The following is an 18,549-nucleotide window of genomic DNA, read 5'->3' as shown; positions in this document are numbered from 1 at the left end:
AATTTTTAACGTTAACATGCAAACAAGACTCTATTTAGAGGATACATTACTTTATTGTGTTCACTATATACCAAAGTTTAATTACCAATATTTGAACACATATTGTTTGAAATATGTTCAAATTATACTCAGTTTATTGCTGTATTCAAGTAAGCATTCCATTGTTTAAGTTAAATATGTTGGTTAACGATAAAAAGGTTTCATTTGAGCTCCATCTAAAAAATTAGTGAAACATAACCCTATATGAGTACATTGAATAGTGATAAACCTAGTTGGTTTGGAAATATCTTCTACTTGGGATTGTTTACTAGAAACTCACAAGTTTATATATGCCCACCAAGAAAAGGAACTGTATACAAAGCACCCCATAGTCGATAAAAATCTTTAATATATATGCATATTTATTGTTTATATTGGCTGTTCTGTTGGCCATGAAAAACTGATTTTGTTTCCATGGAAACGGTGAAGTGAAACAATACACAATCTAGTTTGACGTAAGTATGACGATTGATGAGAAAACTGTTTAAAACAAATATGAAAGAATGTTATAAATAACAATTATTATTTTGGTAAATATGTTTGAACTGAATATCTGTTTCAAATATTTTAACCTCTCAATATACTCTGACAGATATCAGCTGTTTAGTGCGTGTTTGTTCCTGCCATTGTTATAGTGTTGAATATATTTAAATTTGTTTGTTTTACACAATGCAGGATGCTACATAACATATTAACCCAATGAATTAGAAAATACAAAGGTGCAAATAAATGAAGTCACCTGAAGCTATGGCAAGTGGGAGAGGAGTGATCAACCTAAGGTTCAATCAAGATCAAGGTTTGTTACATGGTCGAAATGTTAAGACATTGCAACTTATGTTTGTATTTGGTAATAAAATCATTCCAGGATGATTAAGTTTTTTAATTATCGTGAGTGATTGCTTCAGACCTAGATAATTGTGAATTACTGCGTTGATTTGTGTTTTGTATCAAGTAATTATAGCAACTAAACGTGTAGCACTTGTAAATTTCACTTTTAACGTTATTGACCTTGGTTTCAGGGTTAAGAGAAAGGTATTTTAATATAATCTGTACGAATGAGAGCTGACATCATCCATTATTATTCATTGAATTTTGTTTATTGATTACAGAAGTTTTTAATCAGTACCATAATAAATTGTGATAATAGTTATATACAAAACATTAAAATGGCTGTACTATAACTACCACAAGTTACACATTTGGTGAAACAAGAGTTTAAATAGTGATTTATTAATGTTATTTTGTTGAAAAAATTATGCAGGTCTCATTTTTCATGTGCAGGTGAGGTCCAAAGCCATACTAGTTATTTTGTGGGTATTATATTAAAATTTCTAAACTTACTGAACATGAAAGGTGACATTTATTGACAGGATTATTTTTGTGCATTTTATATCAATTTAAGAATCAAATGTGTCAAGTAGGTTTGTGTGATGCGTTTATTATCTGTTGTGGAATAAAATTTCACACTCTTCCTCGTACATTTTACAAATTTTTTGATCATAAAGCAAATCTTTATTTTAGGTAGCTACTATTATGTTTATAACCCTATCAGTTATGGAATTACATGTCTCCCAAGTGGGTTCTAGGTGAATGAGAATTATGAACTTGAATTTAAATTGCTTTTCAGCTCTAGGTAGATGCTCCAGATCACTGGAAAAGCCAAGGAGAATGACCAACACATATTAGAAAGAAAATTATTACAATCCACTTTTGGGAATTTGTTCCTACATGTATTTTTGCTGGGAATGATAGTTATAGCATCTTAAGGCAATGGAAACAACTTCATTAAATAAAGGACTCTGAAACTAAATAGATGGTGTGTACTTGTGTCTGTACAAAAATTCTACCCTGATTAGAAAGACATTCACAGTTCTGGTTACTATACTTTTACAGGTGTTAGCTCTTGGAGTTGTTGGCTATTAATGATTATGGTTATTAGTTATTTATATTTATTGCAGGTTGCTTTACATGTTGTATGGAAAGTGGTTTACGCATATATAATGTGGATCCTTTAGTAGAGAAGGCTCATTTTGGTAAGTTAACTGTTGTACTGCTTATAGATATAAATTTCTGTGCTCAAGTGTTAATGTTGAATTTGTGTTCGCTAGGAACATGAATTAATTGTCCACAAGAAGATGAAGTCAGCTTTTTCTTCTCCTCAGGAAGTTTAACAGTTTTAATAAAGTGCAAACATCTTATAATATTGCAAGATTGCAGTGAGGGTGATGATGCTATTCTTCTGTGTCTTGGTGCATTGTAGACTCATCGATGAATGGAAACATTTTGGAGAAACATACTGTCTCCTTTTTCAGGGCTGAAACTCTGAAGTGCCAAGACACTGAAGGACAGCATCTTCACCTCAAAATGTTGGTGGTGAAGTTTGATATTAATAATAACAACAAAAACAATAATACATGTCTGTTTTTGTGATTCCCAGATATAGAGTTAATGGGAAGTGTAGCACATTGTGAGATGTTACATCGTACCAACCTTCTTGCCGTCGTAGCTGGTGGTTCCAGACCAAAGTTTGCTGAAAATACGGTGTTGGTATATGATGACATTTCCAAAAAATTTGTTCTGGAGTTCACATTTACAGCACCTGTTAAAGCAGTGCGACTTCGGCGGGATAAGTGAGTACCCTGAAGATGTATTTGAAATAATGTAATTTTAACACATATTTAAGGAGTAATATATCAAAATATAAGATGTTAAATCAGATGTATATGAGGGTGCATGTTAATCAATGTCATTCGTTTCTGCTACAAGGATTGGGCCATTGACCTTTTCTGGGACAGTTGCTCAAGACAACTTGCCCTTGTTAGTCTTGAAGTGCATTTTTGAGTAGTGAGTAACAAGTCCACTAGATATGGGTGAGTGGTCAGCGTCATCCTCTGGCCACACTTTACCCCTGGGAAGGACCCCAGTACGCATTAGACAGAGGCTGGGTGGGTCCCAAAGCTAGACCAGATGTATAGGCTAGAGGAAAAATTTTCTGTCCCTTTCAGTGATCAAACCCCTAATTGTCCAGTCATTATACTGACAGAGGTATCCTGGCTTTAAAAAAAAACGGAAACAATATAATATACTAAATTTGTTTATATTCCAACAGGTTGGTGGTTGCATTAAGCCAACAGATACATGTTTTCACTTTCCCATCTCCTGCTCAGAGATTGTTCACATTAGAGACACGTGAAAACGTTTTGGGGTTATGTGAAGTCAGCCCTCTTCAGACTGCTGAACGGCAACTTCTCATGTTTCCTGGGCACAAATTGGGCAGTGTGCAATTAGTGGTAAGAATTTGTGTTGTCATACAGTTCATGATTGTGGTGGTTATCTTCTGTGATACAGTATTTTGTATGTCAATTCTGTTCTCAAATATTTATGACATTGCATGTGTGCTTTCTCAGCTGTATTATCTCTGCATTATGTTCCCTCTGCTTAAGATTTCCGTCAGATTGTTATTCATTAAGTAGGAATTTTTATTGTAATATTTCCTAATGAATATGTAATTGGATAATAATACTGTTTATTTTACACAGGATTTGGCGTACACAGAAGCTGGCATGTCAAGTGCCCCAGTTACAATCAATGCTCACCAAGGGGAACTGGCATGTCTTGCTGTGAATCAGCAGGGAACCATGGTAGCAACAGCTTCCAGTAAAGGCACTTTGATACGGGTGTGGGACACATCACAGCGAATTCTGCTGGTAGAGCTAAGAAGGGGGTCTGATCCAGCGACCCTTTATTGGTGAGCCCTCATGCACAAGAGCTTTGGTAATTCTACTGAACATGCTTCAAGAGTTAAAAGTAGCTAGTTGATTATCCCAAATTTATTTTTTGTTTGTTTGTTTGTTTGTTTACAGCATAAACTTCAGCGTGAGTTCTGACTTCCTGTGTTGCTCAAGTGACAAAGGAACAATACACATATTTGCCCTGAAGGATACTCGCTTAAATCGACGATCCACGTAAGTACTGCAAGATTAATTTATGTTGTGGATTAGTGATACGTTAATTAATGCACAGGGTATATGAAATACAAAGCACCAATCATATTCTAATAGCAGCTTCTGGACTTTACCTTTTCATCCTGGCACCTGCATATTTGGGAGTAAATTATGAAATTTCCATTTCTATAACTATAATGTATAATTCTTCAGATCTCTAAAACAATGCATTGTCAGCAGCACAAAGTTCTAGTACTTGTTTCAGACCTCATCAACTTGCTAATTGTGAATTATACAGTTTTTAATTATTGCAAAGAATGAGTTAAAATTAAAAGAAGAAGTATTTGCCATCATTATTTTTAGTCCAGTGGAACATTGCACATAAGCTAATTGTGTTATAAAATCAAGTATTTTAGAAAGCAGTTGTTTCGTTTATGTAGGTTTTCCAAAATGGGTGGTATCTTGGGAAATTATGTGGAGTCCCAATGGGCCTTAGCCAATTTCACTGTGCCTCCTGAATGTGCCTGCATATGTGCATTTGGGTCAAGAAATGCTGTAATAGGTAAGATACTCAAATATATTACTGTCTCAAACTGTTTATATAAATTACAGTAAAAAGAGAAAATTACAGTTTTTCAGCAATGCATGCAGTCATTTAATTTATTCATCAGCCTGTAATTTGAATCCAAAATCGGATCATAATCAGTTTCTTCTGATTTGAAAAATGTTCTGGTCTTGAGAGATTATATTATAAACAAATTTGCAGCATTGCAGAATAGTGTGTTTTGGTCAAAATTTGGTAAGTGCTTTGTATAATTCTCCATGTTAAAAGGATCAAATGGAAGTAAGGATACGATACGTCACTAAAGCACTTTCCATAGTGATATAATGAAATTATGAGTGAAGTTCACTACTGCATGATGTCTAAAGTTGTTTTTTATTGCCCTAAAAAGTTGTGCCTAGTGACTTAACCCTCTTTTCTGTATTCTATACTTGTTTTGTAGTTTAATGTTTGTTTTGTAGTGCCTGTTACACAGCATTGATTGTAGGCCTGACAGACGAAAAGCAGAATGCCTTTCTACTCTTTAATATCTTCTCCCACTGTGTGTAGCATTAATTGAAAATCTTCCATTTAAAGTTTTGTCCAGCAAAGGAAAATTATTAATTATTATTTTCCTGTATGTATTTTATATTTCAGCCATTTGTCTGGATGGAACCTTCCAAAAATACGTGTTTAGTCAAGATGGAAACTGCAACAGAGAGTCGTTTGATGTGTACCTTGATGTTTGTGATGATGATGAACACTGAGGAGTTTGTGCCAGAAACTGTACTTAACACATACTAGAGTAAGGTTTTTCTAAAACACTAAGTTTAACTGTAATATCATTCTCTACTGACTGTTGAAACATTTGTGACAGAATTGAAACTTCAGCTTATTGATTGTTGGTTGCTGTATAATACCAACATAATAGCCATGTAAACTTCTAAGATAGAAGAGACAGTAATACCACTTAATGTAAGACCTTAAAATTTGTTTGGTATTGGTCATAATAGATCTATAAATTCCATATGAATCAGTGTGTATCAAGCAAATTTTATGTGCCTAGAATCTGTAATAATGGATATTCAAATTATACATTTCTTGTGTATTATTTGTACAGTCTGCACAAAATGAATGTAAATAAGGCCAATTTTCTGTACATAACTAAAGAACCACATATAAATCTTTGTTAAATTTGATATGCCATTGGAGGCTACCCCAAACTTGTGCTTTTTAGTTTGGTATGTGCATGAACTTGTGAGGTGAAAATTACACTAGCATCACATAATATAGGGTCCAGAAATGGTGTATTGTTGAGAGATCAAAAATTTTTTCTCCTCTTCGTATAAAACAACACGGAGTTTGTATTGAAACAATAAGAGGAATTCCTTATTATGTAAAACACTATTATAACTGTATGCTAAAATAATATAAATTTTGTTGTATGTGAATGAAAATTTTCATGGGTAACCTCACATGATGCTAAAATATAATATGCACAATGAAATAATTTCTACATAAGGGAGTCTTTGGGTCCTTATTGTGTTAAGTAGTTTTCTTTTTGTACATGTTAATCTTCTTCTAAAATGTTTTTGACTTTATGGATGTTGTTAGTATGTACATTAATGTTCACAGTTTTATTGCTTAGCAGATGATTCTGTGCTTGCAGGAACACTGTTAATGTGGTGACAACCACTGAATGTGTGGTGGAGAGTTTGTCACCTGCGTCACCATCAGAGATGACTGCCCATCGCTCATATTTTCCAGAGCATTTACACCAGTGGAAAAACATGGCCTGCTAGTTGAATGGATGTTTTAAATATTCTGCTTGAATTGTTTATACCAGTTTAGACTTGATATTTTGTACTCAAATTCTTTTATAGGAAATCTTGAAATTCCATGCTTGTTCCAGAGGCAGTGGTGCAAGCACCATGATAAATCTTTTTATCAAGTCCACTAAAATGTTCATAATTTGTGTCCTAGAGAAGTATATTACATCCTTTTTTTTTAATTTCAGTTTTGCAATTATAATTTGTATTGTAGTTCAGATGTGTACCTCAGAAGAAAAAAATAAAATATTTTGCCAGTCACTTTATATTAGTCTTCCATTGTCCTAGTTTATTGTCATCATTTGGATGTACTGTTCTCTTAGCAGCTTCTAATCCAGTGAGGAATAACATTAAATCATGCAGACTGTTGTCTGTGATGAGCAGAGGATATTGCTCATACTGCTGTACATCTAAAAATCTTTGAACGCATACCAGTTTGGAGACTCATCCTTCAACCCAAAGGCCATGTTAAAACATTAAATATTATTGGGGTGATTTGATAATTTCTATCTTTAGTCTTCATTAGGGATTCCATAGTCTGTTAACCAAAATACATGTTTGTTGAACTTTTTGAGGCTGGTTTCTGGAAAAATATATCTGTACGCCAAACACATCTGAAATGTAAACTATATATGTGCAATAAATAATAACTAGAAAGAAAACTATCATGTTGCATTTGAATTTAACTGAAAGAAAACATGAGAATTATAGATTATGCATTGTCGCAATCAGTAATTAAAATATAATTTCTAGCAATTCATGATTTACTAATAATTTTCTAAATATTTTGTATTGTTTGTACATATAAACATTTATTTTATTGCCAAAGGATATGGCAAAGTCAGTCATAATTGTTGTGTGAGAATGTACCAGAACATTATATATATATATATATTTTTTTTTACTTGTGATGCATATTGTGATTATTGTCTCTCATAAACATGAAGCCAAATGCTTGAAATATGACAACGATAATTTGCACAAGATTTTTGCTCTATTCTAATGTATTTGTGTGTACATCTTTGTTATGTTATATGTTTTGTAAGAGAACTATATCTGTTTATATACAAATGTTCTGCAAAAAGAGAAAAATACAATGCCAGCATTTTTTGTACTTCTTTGAAGCATTCCAATTACCACCCAATTATCGTATTTCACCATTTGCAGTCATGGTTTCCTGTAGATGATTTAACATTATTAAATGAATAGTGATGATTATTCACCCCTTCTAAAAATCGACACATTAATAAGAGTGAGAATTCTTGGATGCATTGAAAAGTTACATAATTTGATTCATATCAAGACCATGTAGAGATTGAAAAAGCAAACCAATCTGTTCATTTTGTTTTGGGAAAATGGTTTCTTTGTGTTTGTAGTATCACATCACTGACAAGGTGTTTCCCAAATTCCTTTCAACATTTGTTTATTATTGACTACAAGTTTAAACACTAAATTTTTGCAAAAAACTGTAGTTTCTCTATTAATCAAGGCAATCATGATCACAAACCATACTGGGGGTTCATACATTGTCTTTCATATGCTGAATATTTGTGATCAGCAGCACTCAAGCAAAAAATGGTTACTTAAATGTCTCCATTCATTCCCCTAGAGTCGACTCAAACGCCTCAGGAATTAACTTCATGCAACCTGCACTTACTAATTACACATTCATTTGATAGAATTTACTTTTGTACAGTCAAATGGGAAGAGCAAACATTTTATTTTGTTACTTGAACACAATCACGTAAAACCATGTTTGTTCCTGATTAGACTGAATTTTCAGGGACATGAAATGGACTGGAGAGGCTTACAAAGATTTGCACTTTATTTCATGTAAAACATACAATATAAATTATGATAATTACACATCACTTCTGTTAGAGTTATGAAATGTTAGACTGTAACATTTATCAATACATTAAATAGTTTTAAAATATGCTACTAATATAGTGCACATACACTGAGGATGAGTTTAATTACAATTGTCTTTCAAAGTTACACATCTACTCTTGTCTTCACTACATTGTATTCATTTTTCAGTCATCTTCAAATTGAATCTACCTTTTCCTGTCAAATGGATCGGTCCACACTTTCATATCTAGAAAAAAATGGAGAGATGTACTTTAATAAACATATAAAAATAGCAACCACTATCTCACACCCTTTGTGCAAAATATATCTACAATAACACTCCTACACTGATCACCAAAATACCTTTTTACATGCAAGTATACATATAACGGTTTGAAAACTACAAGGCCTCTCGAAATAAATGAGATGATTAAATTAACAATAAGAAACATAACAGTGAGTAACCTGATAAATATATAAAACCACATCAAGTTTTGCCTATGAGTGCTGAATGTATGCACCTACATTATGTGGCAACTTTCTCCATCTTGCAGGATAAAAAATGAGAAAATATGGTTCTTCAAAATGATGGAACCTATCAAAAGTCTATACTGACAAAATCCAAACCATCAAGTTTTCATTTCTCACCACTTTCATCAATTCTGAATTAACAGAATAGTTGGAAATCAATATATTTCATATTATTATGAAGGCCTTGTAATCAAGGACAGGACTTCTTTTAACAAACCACATTACTGCTACAATTGTAAACATTTATAATCTTACTGCCAGGCTGGATATCTTCCTGAACGATGTTTGCTCGATTCTCGGCTTGGATTTTCTCTGTAATAAAAAATTAAATGCAATCTTTAAAAATGTGTCTATTCATACATGAACAAGACCAAACTCCACTGCATTAAAAAAATATATAAACTGATTTTAAATAACAGTTCACAACCTTGCCTACAAAAGCTGATTTTGTTGAACAGAGAAAGCCTAACTAATTTTCTGGTAGAGGAAACTAGACGTTCAAAAATGCTAATATCAAAACTTGTCACTGTTGAACATGATTTAGAGCCACTTCTATTTATCCCTCATCCTGGCAACAAGTTTCTCCAACATCCATCATTTGTTATTCCACCAGTTCCTTCAAAGCGACCACTTTCAAACAGGCTTACTCACCAGTTTCTTATACATATTCCTTGTTTCCCACATGCATCAGTGAAACAACATTTACTTACTGTAAGTGTCTATATTCTGTAAAGGGTATATTATAATGGGATATGAAGCGGCTCCTATAAAACCTACAATTCCACCTATAAATGCCACATATCTCCATCCTTTCATATATGTACCCATTACAGTTCAAATGCCAACATGTCAAATATGAGGTGGTCCTACGAAATAAATGTTGGTTGAAAGGATATTTCTTACTTGGCTCCTACATAAATTTCTCTCGTGTACCAAGAATCTTTAATTAAGCTAAAGGATAACAACCCACCGGAAGGTTTGATAATAACAGATAGTTGTCACCACTGTCGTGATTATTGTACAAAAGACGTACGTTAATCTATGGATATGTTGCTAAGTTTTTTATAACGTTTAGGACGAAGTTTACTGTCATAATTAAATTATATTGGCTTGTACAATTATTATTAAAAAAATAAGTAAAGCCCAATGCGGCCTGTTTCAAAGTTCACGGGTTGTCATTCTTGGTTGTAACTGATAGTTCCATGTAAGTCTCTCTAAGAATGGAAGGCCGAACGTAATATAACGAACTGCACCGGTTTATGAAAACACTTATTCGTTATTTCAGACGTATTGATTATTGAATTTCTTGTACAAGTATGTGAGAAGCTATTTGGCCATTGGTAATTTGTATTGTCAGCATTTTAAATCCAAGTGTTGTTGCCAGTTTCAGAACGTGTTCTGGTCTATTATTTTTTGAGGAATTCCAAATATGAGTTTGAAACATTTTATGAAGACTTACTTTGAATGTATTTTATTTGGCCATAAGTAACATTTATTATCAATATAAAGACTCCAGTAGTGTTGCCAGTTTGGAAAAAAGTTTCTAGGTACATTTTTATTGGAGGTATGATGTACAAGTTAAAATAATTGAGGTCTAGGTTTGGAATTTTTGTTTTCTTCTATCATATTTATGAGCTGTGAACTGTATTGTTTTATGAGTTTAGTTTCACAAGACTTCCCTTTTGTTTATGTCCATTAATCTTTAAGTGTATTGCATTGTGGTTAGGTGTGTAAGTTTAACCTTCTCATCCTTGAGACTGGCCAGAGGATTATAAATCAGTATCATAATGAAATTTTTTTTAATATTAATTTTCAACAATATTTTAACATGATTCACAGCAATTCCTACGTAAGTGCATAATTTGAGATTTGTTTAGTACTGCAGCTTCGGCATGATATCTCAAGTTATGGTTGTGACTGGTAATCTGGATTGTCTTATTTTATTTAGTAGAGGAAAATGCTTCAGTAAGATGTGAGCATATGTTATTATTTGCTCAGGGTCATGGGTCAAACTTTGTCTGAACCAGTCACAGCCAAAGAGTCAGCATGTTGTCAGAATTCACAGTTGAAAGTCGGATCAAGTTGCATGCAGGGCTGGAGAATCAACATGGAAGATTCCCATACACACATTCTTTCACTGCCAGATGATCCAGGAACTGCTTTCTTTGGTGTTTATGATGGCCATGGAGGTAATGCAGCGTTGATTTATCGTACAGTTCACTCTGGGTAAAAACTTAAAATTGCTCCTACCTAGATAAGAGTATTGAAGAAAAAAATTGCAGGTTTTACAAAAGGAACCAGAAGTTGGCAGTTACTTGTTTTTAAGTGTTTTATTTATTTTCCAGTGTTAAAACACATTTGTGATCGTTGGGTTAATTTATCTGTTTATTTATTATTATTATTAGACAAACTCTTATGTCTGTTGCTTATTGGAAAATCAATGGGCAATTTGTGTATCTTTCTTTCAGTGTGTTATTACATAAATAATGGAAAATATAGATGTATAGTTATAGTCTCATTAAAAAGAAAGAAGTGTTCATGACCAGAGTGGAATAAAAATTTGTAGGAAATAAACATCTATGTAGAGAGAGGAAAAATTGTTACAGAACTTCCTTCAAGTTAAAGAGAATAATTTAGACCCATACTCAGATATCATGAGAAATGCAATGAAAATGTTGCATTTATTATCTTAAAGTGTTAAGAAAATTTGGTCCTACTTTGTACATATGAGTAATACAAATAATGTGATATAATCTTTTTTAGACAGCATACAATGCGACCAGAACGTTGTGGTTTTAATGTAACTGAGAATATAAATACCTTGTAAGTTATAATATGAAGTTTATATCTTATCATCTGATATTTGTTTATTCAATGTTCATTGTATGGGTCACCATAGTTAAAAATTAAAACTGTAATCTTACTGACAAAAGAAATTTATTTCTGCTCTATTTACAGGCGCTAAAGTTGCACAGTATGCAGGAAAACATCTTCACAAATATATTATTAAGAGGTCAGAGTACAGGGAAGGAAGAATTGAAGATGCGCTACGTCAGGTATATTTTAACAAAAATATTTTAATTTATGCTATTGTGACAGAGTGATGATAATAGTAATTATCCATTACCTTCTCTTTTGAAATTTCTATATTTTATATAGTTTGATTTTGGTGACTGAAATATGTAGAAGGATAATTTCAGATTATGCTTTGTAAGAAGCCATACTCTCCATTACTATGCTGATAATAGGTCTTAAATTTCTTACAGGGTTTTCTTGATGTAGACTGTGCAATGTTGCAAGAAGAGTCACTGAAGGACGAGTTGGCAGGTACTACTGCAGTTGCTATTGTTCTAAAGGACAACAGACTTTACTGTGTATGTACAGTACATAAGTTTCACATAATCATAAGTAAGCTTTGAAGAAAATTCCTTTGGTATCAGCTATATTGAGCAACCTAAAAATGTCTAGAATCTTCTTGCTGTACCTGCTCTGGCACTCTGGCCAGGAAGGTGTCTGTGCTTGTGAAACAGCCTGTAGCATTATGAATTCTTTTGTGCAATAGCTGTCAATTCTAGGAATCTTCTCTCCTGTTCTGTATTTTTCCATTTTTCATGCCTTCATACATTTCCTGGCATAGTGTTTTTGAAAATGATACATCCTTACAACCGTGTACGTTGAATTAACAAGGTTTTGTGGTAGGAGCACAGGACAGAGATTCTTAATTTTCATAATTTCTGAATTCAGTCTCATATTACATCAGGGAACAAAATCTAATGTACCATTTTCTCCTTATTTTCTTTGCACATAACATTAAATATAAGGCAGTGCATTAATATTGTACAAGACAAGTTCTTGTGTTAGGTGTATTGTTACTTCTGCAAGTTGCCTTATGTTTATATAACAGGCTAATGTGGGTGATTCTCGTGCCATTGCAAGTATTAATGGTAATGTGGATGTGCTTTCGTTGGACCATAAACCCAGTAATGACACAGAGATTAAAAGGATCCAAGCAGCAGGAGGCTGGGTTGAGTTCAATCGTGTCAACGGCAACCTCGCCCTATCACGTGCTCTTGGAGACTTTGTATTTAAGAAAAATGAAAAGAAGACAGCAGAAGAACAGATCGTTACAGGTGACCTGAGAAATTTATTAAAGAAATTCATACATTCTTATTCTCTTCATCATATCCTAAAAGCAATTACTAATTAGCTTCACTATCTTGTATGCAAAATAAAAAAATAATATGCAGTAGGCGTGCGTATGGGAGAACAGATAAGCATGGAGAAGACTTTGTAATAAGATGATTATTTATTTTATTTATTTAGTGTTCTGTCTGACGACAGGTCCATATGAACAGGATCCTTCCATCCTTTTCTCGGACTGGGACCTGTTCATATACGTTCTTGGCAGATGATCCAAAAGTGGTTTGCCATAGCCTTCTTCTGTGTGTGAATGGAGTAATTGTTGGGATGCCACGGAGAAACCGGGGAAGCCCCCGGAGGAAAACTCCGTGTTGCCTAGACCACGGCCTTGCCCAACACAAGTTATAAATTCGGAAACATAATTTATGATGATGTTCTGTACTAGGCTTTCATCTTCAGATTTAATTTGTGCTGGTAGTGATTAGTAATTCTTTTTTATTTTTACTTTTCTACCTTTAATAGCATTTCCAGATATTGAAGTTCGTGAAGTAAATCCTGACTGGGAGTTCCTGGTCATTGCCTGTGATGGCATCTGGGATGTTATGACCAATGAGGTGAGCTACCAGCAGAATTTAAATTTCTGTGTATGTAAGTGGGTGATGGGATTTTGCTGGCCCAGAACAGGGACTGGTTTAAGACTTTGGTTAATTCGGTGATGAACGTTAGGGTTCCCTAAGCCATCTCGTTAGTGTACGTTAGTGGATACATATTTGGTCCTGGTGTAAAATGTCTTTGTATTTTACTTCAAAATTATTATTTTATTACATTATTTGATAGTGGCGTTGGTTTTTCTAATGCAGGAGGTAGTCGAGTTTGTTCGTCTACGTATCGGATCTGGAATGGACCCAGAAGACATCTGTGAGGACCTGATGACTCGCTGTCTTGCACCTGACTGTCAGATGGGAGGACTTGGCTGTGATAATATGACTGTAGTCTTGGTTTGTTTCCTGCATGGAAAATCCTATGAAGATTTGTCAGCCCGCTGTGCCTCCATGAATCCTCCAGACCCAACAGACTCCAAATAACCTCATTAAGTATACTACATCAGAAGTGTCCATTTTGTGTGCAGTTCTTGTTTTTATTTGGTTACTTAATATTCTGTTTCTAAGCAACTTATTATTCTACATAATATTGCTGCTACCATAATACAGGCTTTCTTTTCTTTATTTTATATACACATCCGTCTGATCCATCTTGGTCCAAAGAGTAAAATAACAGCATCGTGGGTTTTCCTGAACCGCTTTGCAAATCTTCCAATTTTAATGACCTTCAGTGATTTTCTTTGTAGCATGTGCAATCATTCACAAGTGTTCATTTCTCATGTAGGAACTAATGAAAGTGGTTTATTAATTGAGTAGATTAAGTAAAAGAACAATTAAAGTGATGTGATTCAGCTTTTGTAACCAATATTTTAATAATTTTATTGATTATAACCATTCACTATTTGCTACATATTTTTATAATACTTTGAACGTTATAAAATTTTATGATACATATTTGATTATTTTGTTTAGCAGGAGAATGTTTGCCTTGCATTCTGGAGGTATCCAGTTCAAGTCTTGACAGATGAACAGTTATTCCGGCTGGGGTTTTTCCATGTTTTTTCCTGAGCTCCCTGAGGCAAATTCCAGGTTTGGTACCTTGAAATATACTCCATAAACAGTTCCTTTTGTATCCTTTCCAATTTACTGTTTTTGTACCCTGCCATTCCTATTTTTATTTAGTTAATATAATGTCATTAACCCTTCAGAGTGGAGGCATTTAAGTACCCAGTTGGTACCATGGTATGACAGAATGTGCTATTTGGGTATTTAAATTTTACTTTTATGGTGGTAGTTTTATTCAGCAAGGCTTAAGTTTTCTAATAATAATTAATGGATTTTAATGATACTTGGATTATGTATTCACTGGACACTACAAATTTTAGAAATGCAATATGTTTAACTTTTTAGTTGAGCTCTGTATGGTACATCTTGATACATCTTTCTGCACAGCGCCCAACCTCACAATCAGGGCATCAAAACATTCTCTTCCTCTGCTTGTAGCATACAACTTTTTTTTTCTGCTTTCATTTTCTTACATCATCATGATATGTACTCATCACTCCACACTGAAAGGTTAAGTAAACTTAAATTAAGAGGTCTTAGGTATGAGTGAACTTTACATAATCTTGTCTGATAAAAAAATTTGACAAGGAATTTGTATATGATTACATTTAATATGTTAGTCAGATTTTGGTTTGTACATATGTGTGTATTTGTTTCGGTTTGTACATTCTTTATTAAAAACAAACATTTGTATATGTTTTATATACTGGAAAATTGTATGTAGTTAATTTATATCATTTTATTATTATTAATAATTGTAAGTGGTATTAAATTTGTTCGTGAAATAGAGAACAGTTTTGCTGTTGGAATATTTACAACTTCTTTGCTTCGATTTAATAGACCCAGAACAAACGGTTCAAAATATTATTGATAACTAGGACCAAATTTATGCTGAATATTTTGGCAGGCACATACGTTTTATATAATTGTGCTGGATGCAGCATGAAACGTGTTTATATGATTTATTTCATTTTATTTTTAGAAACAGTAACATCTCTTTAGGAAAATACAGTGGAGATTATGGCATCGCATGTCTCAGTCCTTTTGTTATAGCTTGAAGGATTACAGCAGGAACATTATGCAGAGATTTTTTCCTTCTACGTGGTTATGTCCTAGAGAAGAACGGAAGTTATTTTAAGTTTACATTTACGGTTATTCAGTGTGCAGTTTCATTTATTTGACAGAAAACTAAAGAAGTAGAGAAATATGTATAAATGACTTTTATCTAATATCTGTTTTATTACAGTGAATTAAATCTCGCTACAGTAATGCATAGTTGTAGGTAGTGGTTGGTGATCAGTCTCTGTGACACTCTGGTATCCATTACCTGCCTCACTGCTTGTGTTTAGAAGTAGCGTAGTCAGAATTCAGAGAAAGTGCTTGCTTTTCTCACCAGTTTGATTGTTATTTTATATGAACAAGAAAATTGTACCTGCTGCTTCTCACAAATTAATTTCTTTGTATTCCCATGAACTTTAAACCTATGATAACTCATTTTTATGTTCTGTACATTTATGACTTTACAGCCATGCCTGAACTTGTTTATAAACCAGGTATCTCATGTAAGGTATTTACATGAAAGTATATATACTGTAATGTACGTTATTTTAATATTTTGATTCAAATCCAATATATGTGATTTGCAGTTCCACGGTTGTTGATCTTCTGGGTTATTATGTCGCATTGTCTCGTACTCTAGAGCTTAAATTGGAGATAACAAGCTTGGTGGTATTTAGTTTAATACCAGTGACACCCACTGGTATATTCTATCTTTTGAAATAACATTTAATTAATGGATTAAATGCCATTTATGTTACTTAATTGTGATAAAATGACAAGTTTAAAGAGGGATTCATGATACATTAAGATGATCAGGTAACTTCGTATTTGATGTTGCTACCGTAAGGAATTTGGTTTACTGCTTATAAATAGTTATTGATGAGTCATGAAATAGAAATAATCAATGTATGTAACTATTTCTAAACTTTTTATAGCTGTAGGTAAGGTATATATTTTTATACAGGAAAACACTTTCTATAGAAGCGGTAAAGAATGAGCAAGAATTTTTTGCCCGAGAAGTGGCCGGACGTGAAGAAGTAGAGAGCTACATTTTTCATGAACTAGCAGAATACTTAATAATCCATTACTTGCAGAAGTAAATAACATGTTCTGCTCTGTTCAGTTTGATCATCAGCTAAAGTCAGCAATTCAGTACCACTGTCAAGATAATGGTAGGCTCATTCATAATTCTGAGGGTAGACATGCAGTAAATAAAATATGTTTGCCAGTAGCCTTGGATAGGATACAGATGTAATATAAGACAAATATCTATTTATTTGTTTGAACACAGATGAAGGGATTTAATTTTAGCACTGAGTGTATAATCAGCTGGGACAAAATTCAGAATCATAATGCAGTATGCTCAATATTGTAACATGTATTCTATACATATATTTAAGTAAGAAGTCGTTTTATAATATGTACATATGCTGTAGTATGTATGCTTTGAAATTTGGAATGTACCATACGAACTCTGTGTACATATTTTCTCTAAGAGTTACTTCGTCTGATAAGGATACCATAGAATAGTGTTTCTTATATAGCCATTATTGCAGTGTTTCATATCATCATCATTACCAGCACCATCACCATTGTTATTGTACCAAAATTATTATTATAATATTTGAATCATGGTCTTTTAAGTTATAGCACCGTGTAGTTTTGTAGGTGGTTACCAACGTTTGTGAGGGACACCACCTCCATATTTACTTCTATCCAGAAGATAGAGGCAATAGATTTCTCCAAAATGTTGGCAATCATCTAGAGGGCAGCATGGCATCATAACGTACAAGACATCAATCCAAATTTCACCTCTATGGAACTCTCAGATCTCATTATTATATTTGTTTGTTATAGTCCATTTGTAACTCTACTTGGGTAGAGGATTAGCAGTTCTGTTGTGTGGACCAACTTTAGCATAACTTCATGAAAGTACGCAGTTCACAAGTGACTAGAATTCATTACCACACATTAATACTTGTGATCTGTGTTGGGGATTGCAAACATTGTTCGTACAGATGATGTGTGTGAGAGTGTGTTTCTGCCAAGTCTGTGAATTAGTGTTTATTGTTTACAGTTATAGTGCTACTGTCTTGATAGTGTTTCCTATATTGATAGTCACATGCCAGAATACAGTATCAGAATGTTAATTTCTTTTCATTCATTTGAATATTATATTCATAGTAATGCAGTGATACCCAACTGTCAGACTTCAGGTTAATCGAATTGAGACCGGAAGGTAATTTTTCTGATTTATGATTTTGAGGTTTTAGAGACAAGTTCTTATTTGTATATACAGAGGCAATATATCATGTATGCACACATATGTGCTAGTCCTTTCTCTGTCATCTCACTGATGTATCTCAGCGCTTCTTGTGACTAATTAGTATGCCAGAACACGTACATCACCAAACCTAGATTTACAGTGAAATTTACATAGTAACTACCTGTTCTTACACATCACATTATCTTAATTGGAAACTTCATCATGCATTTGATCAATTTGAAGAACCAGTGACCATTTATTTGCAATAATAGTTATTTTCCTATATTACTGTGATGTTATTTCTGAATAAGATTCTCACTAATTCAAACCCTGAGCTATTGTTTAGATTGTAAGATGGGTTGCAATATGTAGAAGATTTCTGTTCGTAACATTAAGCTTGTTGAATAGCATGTGCAGGGTTTATGTTACAGAATAGTATCAGACTTGCATCTAAGAAGATTGCAGTTGTGAGAAAATTGTGCAACTCGTGTGCTTTCAGTTCAGTTTCATGACTTTGCCTCTGTTCAATGTGATGTGCTATCTAAGAGGGTAACATGACAATTTTGTGGGCTGGCATGCTGTACGGTCCATACTGGAAACACCGATCAAGTTGATGATTTTGTGAATTCAGTTTTAAAAGATGGGAATTAACTACAAATATATACAAGAAATATTGAAGATA

At 33.4% G+C, this 18,549-nt stretch overlaps 3 protein-coding genes across 11 annotated transcripts; 2 read left to right on the top strand and 1 right to left on the bottom strand.

Annotated features, from left to right (window-relative positions):
* Nucleotides 1-475: 475 nt before the first annotated feature.
* Nucleotides 476-7,467, top strand: LOC110829237 (WD repeat domain phosphoinositide-interacting protein 4). 4 transcript variants are annotated; one of them, XM_022062777.2, is made up of 10 exons: nucleotides 476-494; nucleotides 715-835; nucleotides 1,998-2,072; nucleotides 2,477-2,669; nucleotides 3,149-3,329; nucleotides 3,579-3,787; nucleotides 3,903-4,004; nucleotides 4,424-4,545; nucleotides 5,182-5,329; nucleotides 6,194-7,467. In XM_022062777.2, the coding sequence occupies exons 2-9, from the start codon at nucleotides 769-771 to the stop codon at nucleotides 5,289-5,291; spliced, it is 1,059 nt and encodes a 352-aa protein (XP_021918469.1). In that variant the 5' UTR covers nucleotides 476-494; nucleotides 715-768; the 3' UTR covers nucleotides 5,292-5,329; nucleotides 6,194-7,467. The 4 variants fall into 4 exon arrangements, with proteins under 4 accessions (XP_021918469.1, XP_021918470.1, XP_021918471.1 ...); XM_022062778.2 differs by lacking the exon at nucleotides 476-494 and adding an exon at nucleotides 515-569; XM_022062779.2 differs by lacking the exon at nucleotides 476-494 and adding an exon at nucleotides 1,667-1,855 and having other exon boundaries at nucleotides 626-835.
* Nucleotides 7,468-8,160: 693 nt separating this feature from the next.
* On the bottom strand, nucleotides 8,161-9,657 carry LOC110829228 (small integral membrane protein 20). Its single transcript, XM_087353435.1, has 3 exons — nucleotides 9,446-9,657; nucleotides 8,991-9,047; nucleotides 8,161-8,451 (listed from the first exon to the last, which is right to left on the bottom strand). Exons 1-3 carry the CDS (start codon nucleotides 9,561-9,563, stop codon nucleotides 8,411-8,413), a joined length of 216 nt encoding a protein of 71 aa, XP_087209561.1. The 5' UTR covers nucleotides 9,564-9,657; the 3' UTR covers nucleotides 8,161-8,410.
* A 33-nt stretch (nucleotides 9,658-9,690) lies between these two features.
* LOC110829227 (putative protein phosphatase 2C T23F11.1) lies at nucleotides 9,691-18,549 on the top strand. 6 transcript variants are annotated; one of them, XM_022062742.2, is made up of 7 exons: nucleotides 9,691-9,764; nucleotides 10,734-10,924; nucleotides 11,694-11,791; nucleotides 12,002-12,109; nucleotides 12,640-12,865; nucleotides 13,398-13,489; nucleotides 13,736-18,549. In XM_022062742.2, exons 2-7 carry the CDS (start codon nucleotides 10,738-10,740, stop codon nucleotides 13,958-13,960), a joined length of 936 nt encoding a protein of 311 aa, XP_021918434.1. In that variant the 5' UTR covers nucleotides 9,691-9,764; nucleotides 10,734-10,737; the 3' UTR covers nucleotides 13,961-18,549. The 6 variants fall into 6 exon arrangements, with proteins under 6 accessions (XP_021918434.1, XP_021918432.1, XP_021918438.1 ...); XM_022062740.2 differs by lacking the exon at nucleotides 9,691-9,764 and adding an exon at nucleotides 9,771-9,939; XM_022062746.2 differs by lacking the exon at nucleotides 9,691-9,764 and adding an exon at nucleotides 9,943-10,049.

Source organism: Zootermopsis nevadensis, unplaced genomic scaffold (genome assembly GCF_977971745.1).
Source record: "Zootermopsis nevadensis isolate Lab colony 2312 unplaced genomic scaffold, Znev_1.0 Znev_ptg000022l, whole genome shotgun sequence".
NCBI lineage: Eukaryota > Metazoa > Arthropoda > Insecta > Blattodea > Termopsidae > Zootermopsis > Zootermopsis nevadensis.
The sequence above is the reverse complement of the archived record's forward strand: the minus strand, read 5'-3'. Positions and strand labels throughout refer to the sequence as shown.

Coding starts and splice junctions, on each gene's coding strand:
- LOC110829237 (XM_022062777.2), top strand. CDS start 769: ATGAAGTCACCTGAAGCTATGGCAAGTGGGAGAGGAGTGATCAACCTA. Junction 2,073..2,476: donor AGTAGAGAAGGCTCATTTTG/GTAAGTTAACTG, acceptor TGTGATTCCCAG/ATATAGAGTTAATGGGAAGT. Junction 4,005..4,423: donor CGCTTAAATCGACGATCCAC/GTAAGTACTGCA, acceptor TCGTTTATGTAG/GTTTTCCAAAATGGGTGGTA.
- LOC110829227 (XM_022062740.2), top strand. Junction 12,866..13,397: donor AGAAGAACAGATCGTTACAG/GTGACCTGAGAA, acceptor TACCTTTAATAG/CATTTCCAGATATTGAAGTT. Junction 13,490..13,735: donor GGGATGTTATGACCAATGAG/GTGAGCTACCAG, acceptor TTTCTAATGCAG/GAGGTAGTCGAGTTTGTTCG.
- LOC110829228 (XM_087353435.1), bottom strand. CDS start 9,563: ATGGGTACATATATGAAAGGATGGAGATATGTGGCATTTATAGGTGGA. Junction 9,048..9,445: donor ACAGAATATAGACACTTACA/GTAAGTAAATGT, acceptor TTTTTATTACAG/AGAAAATCCAAGCCGAGAAT. Junction 8,452..8,990: donor GGAAGATATCCAGCCTGGCA/GTAAGATTATAA, acceptor ATTTTTTTCTAG/ATATGAAAGTGTGGACCGAT.